At 43.1% G+C, this 16,451-nt stretch overlaps 1 protein-coding gene across 10 annotated transcripts in view; it reads right to left on the reverse strand.

Moving 5' to 3' along the window:
• The window catches only part of NBR1 (NBR1 autophagy cargo receptor), a 657,239-nt gene that overhangs the window by 471,423 nt on the left and 169,365 nt on the right, over positions 1 to 16,451 (reverse strand). For all 10 annotated transcript variants that reach the window (XM_078645308.1, XM_078645311.1, XM_078645309.1 and 7 more), the window contains one exon: positions 1,772 to 1,846. In XM_078645308.1, coding sequence (XP_078501434.1) covers positions 1,772 to 1,846 — 75 coding nt within the window. The remainder of the gene's footprint in view (positions 1 to 1,771; positions 1,847 to 16,451) is intronic.

Here is a 16,451-nt window from a genome sequence, read left to right on the forward strand (position 1 = left end):
GGGGAAAAGCACTGTGCAATAAAACCTATGCTTTTCCCCCCTGCGAATTGCATTAAAAAAAAAATTCTGTCTTATGATCACCTTCGTCCCAGCTTTCAGGAAGAAGTAGAGTTAAGAAAGAAAAAAAAAATGTATCCCACAGTTTTTAAATTTTTCTAAGTGGTAGTCCATTTTACTTATTCTACATGGAGTTTGTGGAAGAAAATAGGTGGGAAAGCTGAAGTAGAACCTTTACTGCTACAAATTTCTGAAAAATAGACACCATTCTAAATTCACCAAGGGGTCATTTGTGTCAATTGCTCATAGTTTTACAAAGGTAGCCAATAATTAAAATAAAAAACAATGAAAATAATTAGGAAGAACTACCAATTGATGACAACGTTTTGATCTGTAATATATTTTCCCCAATGGTCGATTTAAAAAAGTAACATACTATTATGTCCTTAGAACCCTTCTGGTCTCATGGAAGCATAGTGTTTGTTGGATGTCCAAAAAGCACATGAAACCCACAGCCAATAATTGAGCAGTAGCCTGTAATGATTAATGATGTTTCATTGTGTATCAACCCATGCGTCAATTCTTAACGTAAACTCCGATGAATTAGAAATGGGTATGAAGAAAACCTATGTATTTTTGAAAGGTACACAAGATACTGAGTTTTTGAATAATGGATATTTATACACTTCTAAATTTGGGGTTATCCATTCTATCATATAATTCAGAGGACATTTTGCAACACTTTATTGTTCAGTTTGGGGCTTACCGGGCCCCAATAAATAGTGAATCAGCCCACCCCACTCGCCTTGGAGTCTAGTTTTCAGAAACATGCGAGTTTACCAAGTTGATCTGGAGTAGCAGGCAAATCAAATTTTCAAAAAACAGCAATTTTTCATGTCAAAAATTTGAAGTCCCCACACATGGTTTGGGGCTTTTCCTGACACAGGCTCTCAGCCCAAGCCACACAAGTGGGGTATTGTTTTTATGGGAAGAAGATAGGGAATGCTGAGATGTAGGAACTTTGTGGATTCCCACAAATACCAGACGTCTACCTCACAGAAATGTGAGGAAAGTGTGTGATTTTTTCCAAAGTTTGGGATTGCAAGGCATTGTGGGTAAGAAAATGCAGTGGGATCCACGCAGGTCACACCAACCAACCTGGACTCATCGGAGTGACTAGATTTCAGAAATGTCTGGATTTGGTAGGTTCCCCTCCATGGCGGTTTAGCTCGAATAGAGCAGCCATTCAGAATGACAAGAGAGGAAAACTTACTCCCACTCTGCTGGCTCATATGTCAAAACTATGCCCAGAAGAATCAAAATGTCTTCTTGCTTGCCATGGCAATGGAGATACTCTAAAGGCTGATGCCTGGGCCAGCCACGCAATCCCTACTTTCTTTTTTTTTCTTAACCAATTTTTACCCTCTTTCTGGTGAGCTTTCTGGTAAAGCTCTCTTAACCTGCTCTCCACCCCACCCCCTCGGGCATTCAGGGTGGCGCTGAAAGACTGCTGCACCAGGTGGGAAAGGGGGAATTAAATGTTCTAGGTGGGGGATGCACTGCCCCCTAACACTAAAAAAGATAATTTCTTGATGGTGTAGGTAGTGGGGGAAAGGAGTTAGATGGGTAAATAGGGGTTAAACACCCACCCCTGGCGCAAAAAGATTCAGATGCTAAGAAATATTACCATAGCAGTTTGTACGTCAGATTCTCCTGTTACCAAAGCAACAACTGTGAAAGACCAAACTTGTTGAAAAAAATATAAATACATTACATTTTCCATGTAACTGGTAAACCATTCTGGGGGCTTTTCATTGATCCTTTCTGCCTCACTTGGTCTCTGTAGGTGCTGTGGAATAAACAAAGGACAATCAACATATTTCTAAATGCATTCAACTCAAAAGTAGAAAAATGAATTGATATCTGCATTGGATGGCAAAAATGACAAAATGACATTTCCTGTATTAACTAAAAAAAAATGAGCAATATAGAAAGCCATTGAGTGACTGGTGGATGACTAAAGAGGTAGTTGGTGGAATCCAGACTAAGCAGCCTTTTTTTTAGGCCCGGCACTTATTCTTTTAGAATGTAAGTACCGGGAGTTCCTGTATATTTATGACTGTCTAGCTCTTTCACTCCGACAGGGGCATGCTCACACAATATAGGCGGACCTATAAGGGGGAGGGAGCGAGGGAGGAAAACCAACAAAACTGCACTCAGATACAGATCTCTTTAGACACACAATCCCCCGCCTTCAGAGACATTTATCCATCAGCAGCAAAGAAGGTTGGTATTAGGCTCCTACTCTTCCTATGCAATGGCCACTGGCCTGATACCTTGGCAGCGCGATGCAAGCTTGGTTCATCAGACAGGGCTCTTGGGCATATACCATATCATTTTTATCTTGCTAGGGTGAATTGTCTAACGATCACTTGAGATAGCATTCCCGCACTTCAAGCCTGTTATCAGAAGTCCTTAGGGTGCAGCAGCTAGAGGAGGTGCACAAAACCAGCAAGACCGCCTCCCACAGCTCCAGCGTTGTAGAGCCTAATTAAGGCTTTTTTTCATCGAACTTTGCGTCCCTCTTCCCATAAAGTGCTCTTCTTTCAATAGTTCCCTTGGTGAACCTTCTGGGGAGTGGATCAGCTGGAAATCTCAGAGAATCACAGCAGTCATGCCCATCACAAAAGAGCATGGTATTGTAGTCCATTTGCTCTTATCGAACTGAAGGGCTCAGTAGGCAGAGCTTGCTTAGGAATTTTTCTTCTGTTTTATTAAGGAACTACCAAGATGTACAGGGTATATATATTCAACAGCACAGACTAAAGCAGGTGATATTTTAGCTTTGTAAATGGAGATTACACGTTTGAAGTGTCTATAACCTAAGTATTTATTGAAAGGACCAAATCCTCTTCTCATGAGCCAGTGTTCTGCCACCTTACAAGGATGACTCTTGATTAGATCATAGAAAACAATTCTCCCTAAATACAGGTAGGTCTTTGCACTGTCCAGAACCCAATTGTACCATAAGCTATTACTATTGCTAACCTTGAATTCAATTGCTGGGATTTTTGCAATGTTAATATACAACAAGCATTTGCAATGCAATAGGTCCCGCATTTGGAGAGTTTGAGCTATTGGCATTGTAACTGGCAATGCCTTTTATTAAGCGTTGTTTTTAAAACAGATAAATAAAAGGCATTGTCATTTACAATGCCAATTGCTTAAACTAAAGAGTTAATGCATTGCAAATTATTTTTTTGTAAAAGCACCCCATGCCGCAGTTTCACTTTAATAGCGGCCGCGCACCTTTATGTAGACGCGGCCGCCATTAATGTAAAAGCACAGCATGGGACGCTTGTAAACCAAAAAGTAAAGAAATAGAAAAAAAAAAAGAACATGCAGCAGTGTCCAGTGCCGCAAATACACCAAAGACGCGGCTCACACTGGATCAGCGTGGTGTGCCGTGCTTTGAAAGAAGAAATAAAAATGGTTTGTGGGAGGGTAGAGCTGTTTTGCCTGCAACAGCAGGCAGGTGAAAACCATTTAACCAAAAAGAGCTTGGAGGCTGTAATTAAAGCCTACAGAGTAACAATACAAGTAAAAGGGGGTGTCCTCATGGGAGGTCACCAAATGAGGCAAGGCGGTGCTAAGGAGGGACTACTAAGCCTATTGACCAATGAAAAATCACAATTTACAAAGGACACAAGCAAATGAAAAATATAGACGGAGCTTCATGTCCAGACCTGAATACAGTATGCCTTTGGAGTTAGGTCAAAAAGGATTACAATAATCAGAAGATAACGGAGTATGCAGATGAACTACCACTGGTAGATCCTATAAGTAGAGAGAAAATAATAGCAGCCAACAAACACCCTTTTTTAAGACTTATTTGTTGGAATCCTGTTGAAAGGCCACTTCTACACCCAACAGTACCAGGCAGAAGTGTGAAGAGCAATTATTAACTTTAACATGCCTGATTTATAGACTCTGTCCAAGAGTAATAAGAAGAAAGAATGAAACGTAATATAAAGGCCAATTTACCTTTCCAAAATGGACTTTGCAATTGCTATGTTATTGAGCTGTTGGCTTTACAACCAGACTGCTCAGATTGAATGATTCCATTATCTAAGATCCATCTATGAAGCAGCTCTAAAATACTTTTTAATGGAAAAAAATGCCCTTATTGATTAGAGGGCGACAATCGGTCTGTAATTACTGAGCAACTTGAGAGTACCCGTTTTAATGCCTGGACTATGGCCAGTTTTGCAACAGGTGATACAAATATTTTCTTCAGAGTAGAGGATGCTTTTTTATCACTTGAAACGGAATCTGGCCATGTCCCATTGCCCATAAATGTCTGGCTCCTCAGAGAAAATAACCTTTCAGAAGAAATGATGGCAGACCATGTGGGAGGGGGCTCAATGGGGTGTCAAGCTCCTGAAGGTGGTACAGCAACACTTCAGCGTAAGGAGGGGCATATAGATCCGAGAGATATTCTATTAAGGCCTGCTGGGGAATTGGTATCAAAGATGTGGTTGCCTTTGTGTCACATTTTAGTGCTATTATACACGGAAACCATTTATTTTTTTAGAGCCGCCTCGTATCAATCTATCCTTTTTCTCCTGATTCCAATTTGTTAAACTCAGCTTGCAGGACATTGCCTGAACTACATTCGAGTTCTCCTATTTATTTCTGCTGTCAATTCCCAATCTATCCCATCCCTGTAGATGTTGTTTTGTACGGTTAGGTGGGTGTATTTCTATCTAGGACCCTAATTCGATATTCCTGATTTATGCCCGTATGTGGCTATAATAAATAATATCCTTATAAAGGCATAAGAATCATATCCATATTTAGTAATAGCCCATGCAGTCCAAATACGGCAAGGCTACTTCCCTAGACTCCTAGAAAGTACAACGCGTTCTTTAAACAAACCAAAATTCCAGCAACCTGGGAAATCCCCATGCTTCTGTTTTGATTTGTCCTAGAACTCCTGTGAGCACTGAAAGAATGGCCAGTTCTTAGTGACATCTTTATTGACGTCTTATGTCCAACCTTACGTCAAACCCGGCACCTTTCAGGTATAAATATACCAACGTTGCCTTAAGCAAACACACGGTGGCTTGGAGCAGAGCAGCTATCTACTTGCCCGAGAGCCCAGCTGACGCGAGAGCCCACGGACGCCGCCCCTCCCCTTTGACGCACTGAGAGAGACGTTGTCTTTTTCTCCAGCCGAGAAAATCCAGCTCCGGTGTTTTCAGCCGCCCTTACGGGTTGCTGGGACATCGAGTCCTAAGAAAGAGATACCAGACCTCCTGCTTTCTATTACCCAGGTACGGAGCTGACTAAACCCTTAAAAGAGAATTCTTGACTCAGATTCTTGGCAAAACCAACTTAACTTAAACTGCTACTTATTTACTCCTTCCCACGTATTAGGCTTAGGTCAGGTACACCGGGGTAGGCGTATTTAGAAGCAACAGTTGAGTACGTTAGTCAATGTATTTATGTATGTATATATTTTATCCATTTTAAAATATCATATGGCTAAGAAACCATATCAATGCTTTTACAATATTATTTTAAAATACTCCTTTTACTGTACGCACTTTACTTTATACTAAGTATTGCAAATGTGGCAATTCATTTCTCTTGCATGAGAAAGAAGACTGCTCAATAAATAACACCTTTTATTGAAAACGCCCGTCTCTCTATTTCTCTGCACTCTGGTGAAACTAAGTATGCACGATTGACTGAGTGAAATAGCTGTCTATTGTTTTCACACGACTCTAGAGATACACTCTTATTCTGAGGGAGCAAAGTTGTCATGTTTTATGGCTGTCAGAAGCTAATCCCTTCTTGTCTATCCAGGGAAGTTAAACTCCTTGTTTATTGGAGAAAGTTTCTAGTGACCTCTGAGCTAGCTGGCAAACCTAATTAAATCTAATATAGTCAGTAGAGACCTAGTCGACCTCAGTCCTACGTCTACACTGCTGTTTATATTATTCCAATGCGCAGAGCCTATTGGGAATATAGGAACTACACTACAAGGTTGTATTGCTGAGCCTCAGAAAGTTGCAAAACTGTACATACAAGTCTGAAATTCCCTAATAATGTTATTTTCAAATCCAGTAATGAATTGAAGCAAGTTGATTAACTTTTCATAGGGCAAAGGCACATTTTGTGGCCACAATATATTTGATTACATGACTCTTGTAGCAGAATAGTAGAACCCTTTAGATTCCATTCTGATTTTTCCAAGGGGGAAAGGTACTTTGAAAAATAGAATGGAGTGATATCACCGAATCAGTAACTGAAGATCCATTGAGGCCTGGTTGTTTTGGGTTGGACTTGCAGAGAGGTTATCTCCAGACAACCTTTTGCTATCACACAGCCCACCCCACTCAATTGACCCAAAACTGTTATCCCTCGTTTGTCTGCCTCGGAACCTTGGGGAAAAAAGGTCATTGTAATATTCCAAGCTTCCTCCATTTTCAACATCTCTATAAATTGAAAGCACACCACAAGATATTTTGGCATTAAAATTACCTACAATTAGTACCCCATATGCTTTTCCCTTTCAAATACAGGGGTGAGAAACTCAAAAGTTGACAACCGTAGAGTTGCATTGTCCTAACCTGAGGACACTTCTACGTTAAAAAGTTACCAAGAGCAAAAATGCTTCGATGATGGCTTTGTAAAAATCAAGTCTTAAACCCTTAATTGCGTTCCTAGGGTGGTTAAACATTTCCTAGGTCCAAGGATAGTTTACTGAAAGTAGAAAGGTGATTGCTCTAATTGCTTGACCCCCTCATACAGCTTCTGAATGGACAGCTGAACGTACAGTAATTCTCAATTTTGAGATTTTCAGAAACTCAAGTCTCTTGTAAACAGCTAATGGCCACGTTGAAGCTCTTTAGTGTTTACAAATGTCATTATCCACTGACTGTTAAAACCACATTCCAGGATAGAAACACTAAGTTCTGGTTAAAACATAAAAGGGGCATCTATATGTGGTCTTTTTCCACTACTGCTGCTGCCTACTGTGACCATGCATTGATTTCTTTCTTAATCTCGTCAAGAGAAAAAAGTCTTTGTTGCTGTAGAAAAGTCATCAGCCTTCATCTGCCACACCAGTGTTCAGCGAGCTTTTACAACAAGATCTTGAGAGAGCACGACAGCTCCCTGTCAGATAATAAATGTATTTTTATCTATGGAAAAAATGTCTATTCACTGCAGGGCTGATTGCCTAGTCTGCCTGATGCTTGGCCGGCTGTGGGTGACCACTGAGCTGTTGTTGAGCTTATGCGTAGAGGAAGGGGAATAAAGGAATGAGCAGGGTCTAAGTAGAGGAGGAGGGACACAGGGGCAAGATAAGGATTCAAGTGGGGTCTCTGGGAGGTAGGTCAGAACATAAGCCATTTTGGGTTACCAGGGCACTGTGCTGTCATGGATACAATTTTTTTTAGAAGATCTATCTCAATGGGTCTTCCATCGTCCATTCTCATCTTTGCCCGAACCTTTGGTTTGTGGAGTGCCACAGGGCTCTGCTCTTAGCCTGCTGCTTTTTATACTTTGCTCTTTCGGCCACGCTTATTGATACCTGGGGAGCGAAGGTTGTTTTGTATGCAGATTACACACAATTTGTGTTTTCGTTTAGAGAGCATTCAGAAGTAGCTTTTCTCAATTTCAAAGAGTGTTTAAAACACATTTTCAAATGGATGGACATCAACTTTTTGAAACTGAACGTGGACGAAACTGAGGTGCTCTTCTTCAGCCAGATGGCTTCCCTCCATCTATCCTCTGGTGGCCCACTGAATTGGATCCCTCACTGACACCGGTAACTTCAGCTCCAAATTTAGGGATAATGTTTGACTCTGACCTCTCCTTCGCGACCCAAATCGACAGATTTCATCGTCGTCCTTTCTGAAGATCTGTCAAGAAGATATTGCACTTTCTTCTAGAAGAGACCCGAAAGATCCTAATCCATGCGCTGGCGACATCGCATTTGGATTACGCTAACAACTTATATATCTGGGTGTTCCATCTTTCTTGACTCAGACGCCAAATGATACAGAATGCGGTGGCCAGGTTTATTCGACGGGTCCCCTTTCATCATCACATCTCCCCTAATTTACAGCAGCTGCATTGGCTTCCGGTTGCCTCAGGGTTGAGTTCAAAGCCCTGGCATTGGCTTTCAGAGCAATTAGGGGCAAAAGTCCACAATACCTTACAAATAGGCTTAATCAGTACCATCAGGAAAGAGCCTTGACATCCAACCACCTGCGACTCCCGAGGTTTGCCAAGGTTCGTCAAGGCAGCAGGTGTTTCTCGGTACTGACGGCCAAGCTCTGGAACACCCTGCCCATCTATCTTTGCATGGCGGCTTCGCAGAACACAAGATGATGGGTATTTACTAAAGTTCATGATCACACCACTTACGACTGGAGGCTAAACTGTGCTGCCAGGACCTTGCACTCCTCAAGAAGATTACCCACAGAAGAACTAGGATGGTGATGGCACAGATGGACTTCGGCCACACAGTTAGAACATGGGAACATGCAGAGGTGTAGACATACCCTAAACCAGTATGTCCTGAAATCATCCACTACCTGCCCCTTGTTGGGTCAAAATGTATAACCCAAAGGGTTGAAACTAAAAAAAGACAGCCCCGCTGGAGATCAATCACGGCAGGGGACATCACCGCTGCACCTGCCATAATCAGCGGAGCTGAAACACACTGCTTCTGTAGTGATGGTAGGCCTTTCAACTACTCGCTATAATCAACCCATCACCCCATGCTCATCAACAAAGTGTGGTGAAAGGCTGCATGTTGCTTGTGGAGATGATCAATAGGGGTTTGAAAAATCTGAAATCACATGGCAGACACGTACCAGCTGATGACATCCTATAATTTAAAGAGGTTCCTGGCTTACTGAACTAACATTTCTGCACAAACCCCACCAATGTGGGCATATATCTGCCATCTTTCCATTCCACTTCTAGGAGGTCCACAGGAACCTCATTTGAGACATTCTGATGCTGGGATTGACACTCCTGCACATCTAATTAGAATAACTGATAGACAGTTTGATGCTGCCATGTAGTACTACTCCTCAGCTGTCCGGATTCTTCCCCTTCAGCATGCCGGAGGCATGCTAATCAGGTCAGGCATTATCCGCCTCTGCCCACACCCATTTCCTCCAACTTCCAGTGGTAACCATCATTGGTGGGACACCAACTCAGCTACTGACACAGATACAACCATACAACATCCAAACTTCGAGGACAAACTACTGAAACCTTCTTAAAGAAACAATGTTGCTCATGTGAAACATATAAATATTCCCAGGACACTGTGGGTACCAGCACTTCTAGAACCCCATCACATGTCTAGGTACAAATATTTGCGCCATTTGAAGATCTTAAGGTGGCGGCGGAAAAGACCAACATAGGGTTAAACTGAATACATAACTGTTTGGCTTTTGCCCAGACGTGGGTTGTCCACTCCTAAAAAATATTCAGAGTATCTGATGTAACAAAAGGTTAAAACCCGCTGGTCCCTTTCTCCTCCTTTTTCTGTTTTGATTATTATTGTCTTATCTGGTTGTGATTATAATTTGTTAATCGTGTGTGGAGCCATAACTCTCTAATTGGTTTATACTTCTAATGAAAGTTCTGCCAAAATAATATGTGTACACGTTTCATGTAAATTATAACATGTGTGTGTTGAGTTGTCATGTGGTCTATGAAATCATTAATAGATTTGAAAGGACAACAGTATGACATACACTAAGAAATTGATTGTTTTATTTTCTATTTTAGAATTTCCTTAAAATGAAATAAACAAACTCTTTTCAATCACAATGAGTGACACGTGTGATTTAAGAAAATAATTGGTTTATAAATCTTGAATTCAGTATTGGCATGTTCTTTGTTGTTTATAGTTTATATATTGGCCTAGCCCTACTGAATTAAGGGCCAAAACCCTCTTTGGCTTAACAATCACTGAGAATGAAGGCATGGCCTAACCCCACCTGGTGGAGTGAGAGGCATTCAAGACAGTGATGTGTAGACATTGCATTGCTAAAAAGGTTGGGGTTTAGATTCAGCTACAAGTCGACATTAAGCACCAACAGACTGTCCTATCTCACCTACGGTTGCCGTGAACGGGCTCCCATGCTCCCCAGGATCAACTGAGGGCTGAAAGTGAACACCTCATTGTGCTGTTAGAACACCTGAAAATGTATGACTACAGGTCTATATCACAAAAGCACATAACAAGTGTGACAAAGATGGTAGGCTACTTGCATAGCTGGCTGATCCCAGCAGATGCTGCTCCCAAATCCTTAAAATGCACAGGGAAGAAGGCAGCCCAGCTTTTACTCAGGCAATGAGGTATTCTTGGCATACTATTCTAGCCCATATACCTAGCTGGATGATGCGCCTCCTCCGGCCAATCAGGACTATGTCACTGTCGCTGGTACTACCCAATTGCTGAGGCCAGTGACAACTACTTTAGGAGGAGATTACAATTCAGGAGGTTTGAGGGGCCATCAAGGCTCTAGCCCTGGACAAAATGCCTGGAACAGATGGGCTTCCCATTGAATTCTAAGCCAACTTTCTCCATATCCTGGCTTCTATGCTCACAACACTGTACAATGTCCCTTCCTCAGACAATGAGAGAGGCCTTACTTGTACCTCTCGTAAAACATGACACGCCAGGGGACCAGGCTACATCCTATAGACCTTGTCTATTCTAGATGTTGACTACAAGCTGCCGCTTCACCCTGATAAGCCAGACTTTTTGCCAAAGCTCAGTACAGTCCCCAATATATGTCAACTGGGGCAGGTGCCCAAGGCACCTCCGATGGACTCTCCAAGTGCCCTTGCATTCTCTATGGATATCCAGAAAGTCTTCAATTTACTGCATTGGGACTTCCTTATGTAGTGATGGGCAGGTATGGGGGGACTGGTTAGTGGTTTTCTTGGCTGGACACAGCTCTTTTACACTGACCTGCTGGCATGGGTTAAAAGCGACACAAATTTTGAACCCTGTGGAGAGGGAAGCCACACCCAAAATGGTTGCCTACTATCCTAGGTTCTGTTCGCCATGGCCATGGAACCCATAGCCCTCATACTTCGCACAGGGTGACATTACAGAGGATTACACATTGACGGACTCTCCTTATATGTTTCCCCGCATGATGATGACTTGTTGATATACTTGCAGGGGGAGCACTCTGATTTAGAGACTGCACACCAAGCACTGAAAAGCTTTGGCACTCTCTTGGGGCTAAGCTGGGACAAATCAAAAGCATACCTGCTGCATTACTTGGCATCCTGGAACCTACATCTATACCCCAGAAATAGGTCACACCTTTCATTGTGAATCGCTGACGTTCAGATACTAGAGTATTAATGCTTACCACTCTGAGGCAGCTCTAATAGAGGGGCAATGTGAGAGCAGCACTGGCCTGCTTGCGGGAGCCTGTGTTGTTCTGGCTGACATTGACCCTAATGGTAATGTTAAGGTAGCACTGTCAACAAGCATTAGCAATGCAATAGGGCTCGCATTAGTAAAGTTAGAGGTATTAGTATTGTAAATGACAAATTTTTTATTTATGTTTTTGTTTTGAAAATAGTGAAATTACTAACTTTTTCATTTACAATGCCAATAGTGTTAACTTTTGCAAACGTGACACCTATAGCATTTGTAATGCAATATGTGTTGTATTTACGTGACTTAGATGTATTGATATTACAAATAACAATGGGTTGTATTTTTTTCAATATTTAATACTTAAATAAAAGTTATTGTAATTTATAATGGTAATAGCTTAAACTTTTGCAAATAACCTTTTGGAAGATTATGTTTAGTGTATTTTATTGTGATAAAAATAGAAAGAACAGAAGTGAAATATTAACTTTTTTGTGACATTTGTAATAAAGTTTGAAACATTGAGAGAACATATTTGAATCAGTTATTGTTGAATGGTTGCACAGATTGATGCTGTGGTGGCTCTGAATGATGTTGTGGCGGCGACGAGTGATGCTGTAGCGTTCAGTCATGCTGTGGTAGCGCATAGTGATGTTGTGGTGCCCCTGAGTGATGCTGTGGTGATGCGATGGATAGTGAGGGCGATAGATAGATAGATAGAGGGAGGGCGAAAGATAGAGGGAGGGCGAGAGATAGAGGCAGGGTGAGAGATAGAGGCATGGTGAGAGATAGAGGCAGGGTGAGAGATAGAGGCAGGGTGAGAGATAGAGGCAGGGTGAGAGGGCGAGGGATGGAATGTGGGCGAGGGATGGAGTGTGGCGAGGGATGGAGTGTGGGGCGGGGGAGGGATGGAGTGTGGGGCGGGGGAGGGATGGAGTGTGGGGCTCGAGAGGGATGGAGTGTGGGGAAGGGGAGGGATGGAGTGTGGGACGGAGGAGGGATGGAGTGTGGGGCGGGGAAGGATGGATGGAGTCGCGGGAACGGATGGATGGAGTACGGGGATGGATGGATGGAGAGCGGGGATGGATGGATGGAGTGGGGGATGGATGGATGGAGTGGGGGATGGATGGATGGAGTGGGGGGGATGGATGGATGGAGTGGGATGGATGGAGTGGGATGGATGGATGGATGGAGTGGGATGGATGGATGGATGGAGTGGGATGGATGGAATAGAATGGGATGGATGGAGTGGGATGGATGGATGGAGTAGGGTGGATGGATGGATGGAGTGTGATGGATGGATGGAGTGGGATGGATGGAGTGGGATGGATGGAGATGGATGGATGAGTGGGATGGATGGATGGAGTGGGATGGATGGATGGAGTGGGATGGATGGATGGAGTAGGGTGGATGGATGGATGGATGGATGGATGGAGTAGGATGGATGGATGGATGGAGTAGGATGGATGGATGGATGGATGGATGGATGGAGTGGGGGATGGATGGATGGAGTGGGACGGATGGATGGAGTGGGGGGATGGATGGATGGAGTGGGGGACGGATGGAGGGAGTGGGATGGATGGATGGAGTGGGGTGGATGGATGGATGGATGGATGGAGTGGGGGATGGATGGATGAAGTGGGGGGATGGATGGATGAAGTGGGGGGATGGATGGATGGAGTGGGGGATGGATGGATGGAGTGGGGGGATGGATGGATGGATGGAGTTGGAGATGGATGGATGGAGTGGGGGGATGGATGGATGGATGGGGTGGGGGGATGGATGGATGGAGTGGGGGGGATGGATGGAGTGAGATGGATGGATGGAGTGGGGGGATGGATGGAGTGGGGGGATGGATGGAGGGGGTGGTTGGATGGATGGAGTGGGATGGATGGATGTGTGATGTATTCTTATAGGTTCTGTATCGATCCCCCTATTCCTGACCCTGTTCTGGTTAACAAGTTAACTAGCAGCCATCCCATGATGCAGAAACCGTTATCTGATTAAGCCACACTACGGCACAGGAACGTGTTATCTGATTAGGTCATAACGCTTGCCATCTAATTAGACAAGCGATATTCCTCCAGCCCCTGATAAGGCATACGGAGTTCTCAAAACAAATCAAACCTATGACAACCTGGGAAAAACCCTGCTGCCATTGTTTTGATTTCATCGAGAACTTCAGCAAAAGAATGTGCTAACGACCAAGTCGTATGACATCCTTATTGACGTATCTATGTCCATCCTTACGCCAATCTCGGCACCTTACAGGTATAAATATTACTGGTATTGCCTTAAGCAAACACACGCGGTGGTGACGAGATCGGAGCAGCCAGACTTGCCGAAGCCCAGAGCAGAGCAGACCCCGCTGGCGCAGCCCCGCCTTCCTGACGCGCTGAGAACTAGACGCTGCTTTCTCCTGCCAAGAAATCCAGCTCCGGCGCTTCCGGGTAGCCCTCGCAGGCAGCCTGGAATATCGAGACCAGAGACGAGAGATACCATCCCTTATTCATCCTAGATTCAAGGTACAGAACTGAATAACCCCTTGCAGAGAATTCTTGAGTCAGTCACTTGGCAAAACAAACTTAACTTAAACTGCTACTTTCTATTCCCGCCCACGTATTAGGCTTAGGTCAGGTACACCGGGGTAGGCGTAGTTAGAAACACCAGTTGAGTACGATTAGTCAAATGTATATGTGTATGTATCTATTTTATCCATTTTAAACCACCTTATGGCTTAGAAACCATATAAATGTTTTTACAGTATTATTTTATACTTCTGCTTTTATTGTATGCACTTTACTTAACCATAAGTATTGCGATAATATCGATCCATTTCTCTTGTATGAGAAAAGAGACTGATCAATAAATAACATCTTTTATTGAACACGCCCGTCTCTACCTTTTCTCTACAATCTGGTGAGACTAAGAATGCACGTACTGACTGAGTAAAATAAGTTGTCTTTTGTTTTCACACGACTCTAGAGATACACTCTTGATTAGGGGAGAGCAAAGTTGTCATGTTCTATGGTTGTCAGAAACTAAATCCCTTCTTGTCTATCCAGGGAGGTTCAACTCCTCCTTGCCTATTCGAGAAAGTTTCTAGTGAACTCTGAGCTAGCTGGCAAACCCAAAACTTTAAGTCTAATATCGACAATAGAAGACCTAGTTAACGTCTGGTCTAGGCCTATACTATTGAAGGTATTATTCCAATGCGCAGAGCCTATTGGGATAATAGGAACTACACTACATGGCGCCCAACGTTTGGAAAGGCGATAAAACTAACGCAAGACATTAGAGTAACTCAGTCGTGCTTTTTCACTCAGACCCCTTTTTTCCCATAATACTCCAAAGAAGTCTGGAGTGGGTGAAAGGTCATATCCGCCAAACCTCGCAGGAGGAAACTCCTATGTATGGTTCTTGGTATAGTCAACGTTGAAGGATACACTGTTCCAAAATATTGTGCATCTAATCTTTGTTCCCATAAGAAACCTGATCTGCAAACAAACAAAAAACCTTCCTGACAGTAGAATGTCAGACACTGAAGAAGAAAGAGAGATAGCTAGAGTAGCAGCTGAACTCGTAGCAGCTGATAATACTATTCAAGAAGCAGACCCGGATTTAATACTCATCCCGGTCAACATAAGGAAATCTATAACTTTAAAACTTATAGAAAATGGACTGACACCTAGAGGTGGCACAGTCATATTCGTAATAGAGGCACACGAATATCGGCAGACAGAGGTATTCTATTCATGGATAAACTTTCCAGCAGCAAACGCTGTAACAAAGCACTTCCACCATTACAAAACAGAGGAACCTCCTGAAGAATACACTCCTTTCGAGGAGGTGGAAGTACCACTTAAATTTCATGAGCACCTGCTCTTGTTTAATGGCGCCCTAAAACACAACAATCACATCACCAGGCTCGGTCCATTAGGTAGACCAGGAGCAACGTGGCCAGTCCTAGCCGGATACACACCACATCCAGACATCGAAAGAATGTCTGCAGCAGATCTTTTAATACAACTAAAACAATTAATAAAAGTACATAGACAATTAGTCCAATATGTAATGCGGACTTCAACAATCCAACCAGCAATTAAAATTCCACAGCTGACCCCTCATCAGGGGAACACAAATAAAATTACACCACAGAACATACAGTCCTGCCTAGGTAAAGTACCAGCTAAAAGGGAACAAATACCATTCTGGTTAGCACAAAAAATCACCCAAATAGAGGCGGTGTTTCCAGACACCACCCCTGTGGATAAACACAGGATTCTGACTATCTGTCTTCCAATGGGAATCGCACCACACGTGGAGGACTGTGACACTTGGGGTACAGTCTTTGCTTCCATTTACACAAAAACGCATGGTGTTCCATCCATCTCGGTAATACCAGATGTGCTAAAACAAATTCAAGACGAATACGGTCCAGAACCCGCTTTAACTCTTGGTATGAAATTACTGAAAGACTTCAAGCAGGTCTCGGCTATATTACTAGCCAATATAAAGGGAGAAGCAGCAAACGTGGCGATCCGCCAAAGGTTAAAAGAAACAGATATAGCAGACCAACCAGCTGAAATTGCCAGAATTATAGAAAAATCCTATGAGGAACTAGGTAGAGATAGTTTAGGTGGAATACCAGTAAAACCCCAACTGATTGAAAGTCCTGAAAAAATATTTATTAAAAATCATCTAAACAGTCAAAAGAAGAACTGGGATGGAAACAAACAATCCAATCCAAAAGAAAAGAGATTCCAGTCCAGAGGAAGGTCTCCTCGGCGGAGAGAAAGATCTCCGGACCAAGGACCCAAGTCTCCCCAAAGTGAGCCCTCTGTGAAAAAATACAACCTTAGAAATAGGGATAATATAAAGAAACCGGATAGATATCAAGATTTTGATACACGTCCCTCTCAATCTTTTCAGACTTCCTCGCAGAAATCGGAAAGAAGAGGACGATCGGAACCCAGGGAAGGGCACGTCAAGTCCAAACACAAGGAACCTGCTC

This window comes from Lissotriton helveticus, chromosome 5_1 (genome assembly GCF_964261635.1).
Source record: "Lissotriton helveticus chromosome 5_1, aLisHel1.1, whole genome shotgun sequence".
Taxonomy (NCBI): domain Eukaryota; kingdom Metazoa; phylum Chordata; class Amphibia; order Caudata; family Salamandridae; genus Lissotriton; species Lissotriton helveticus.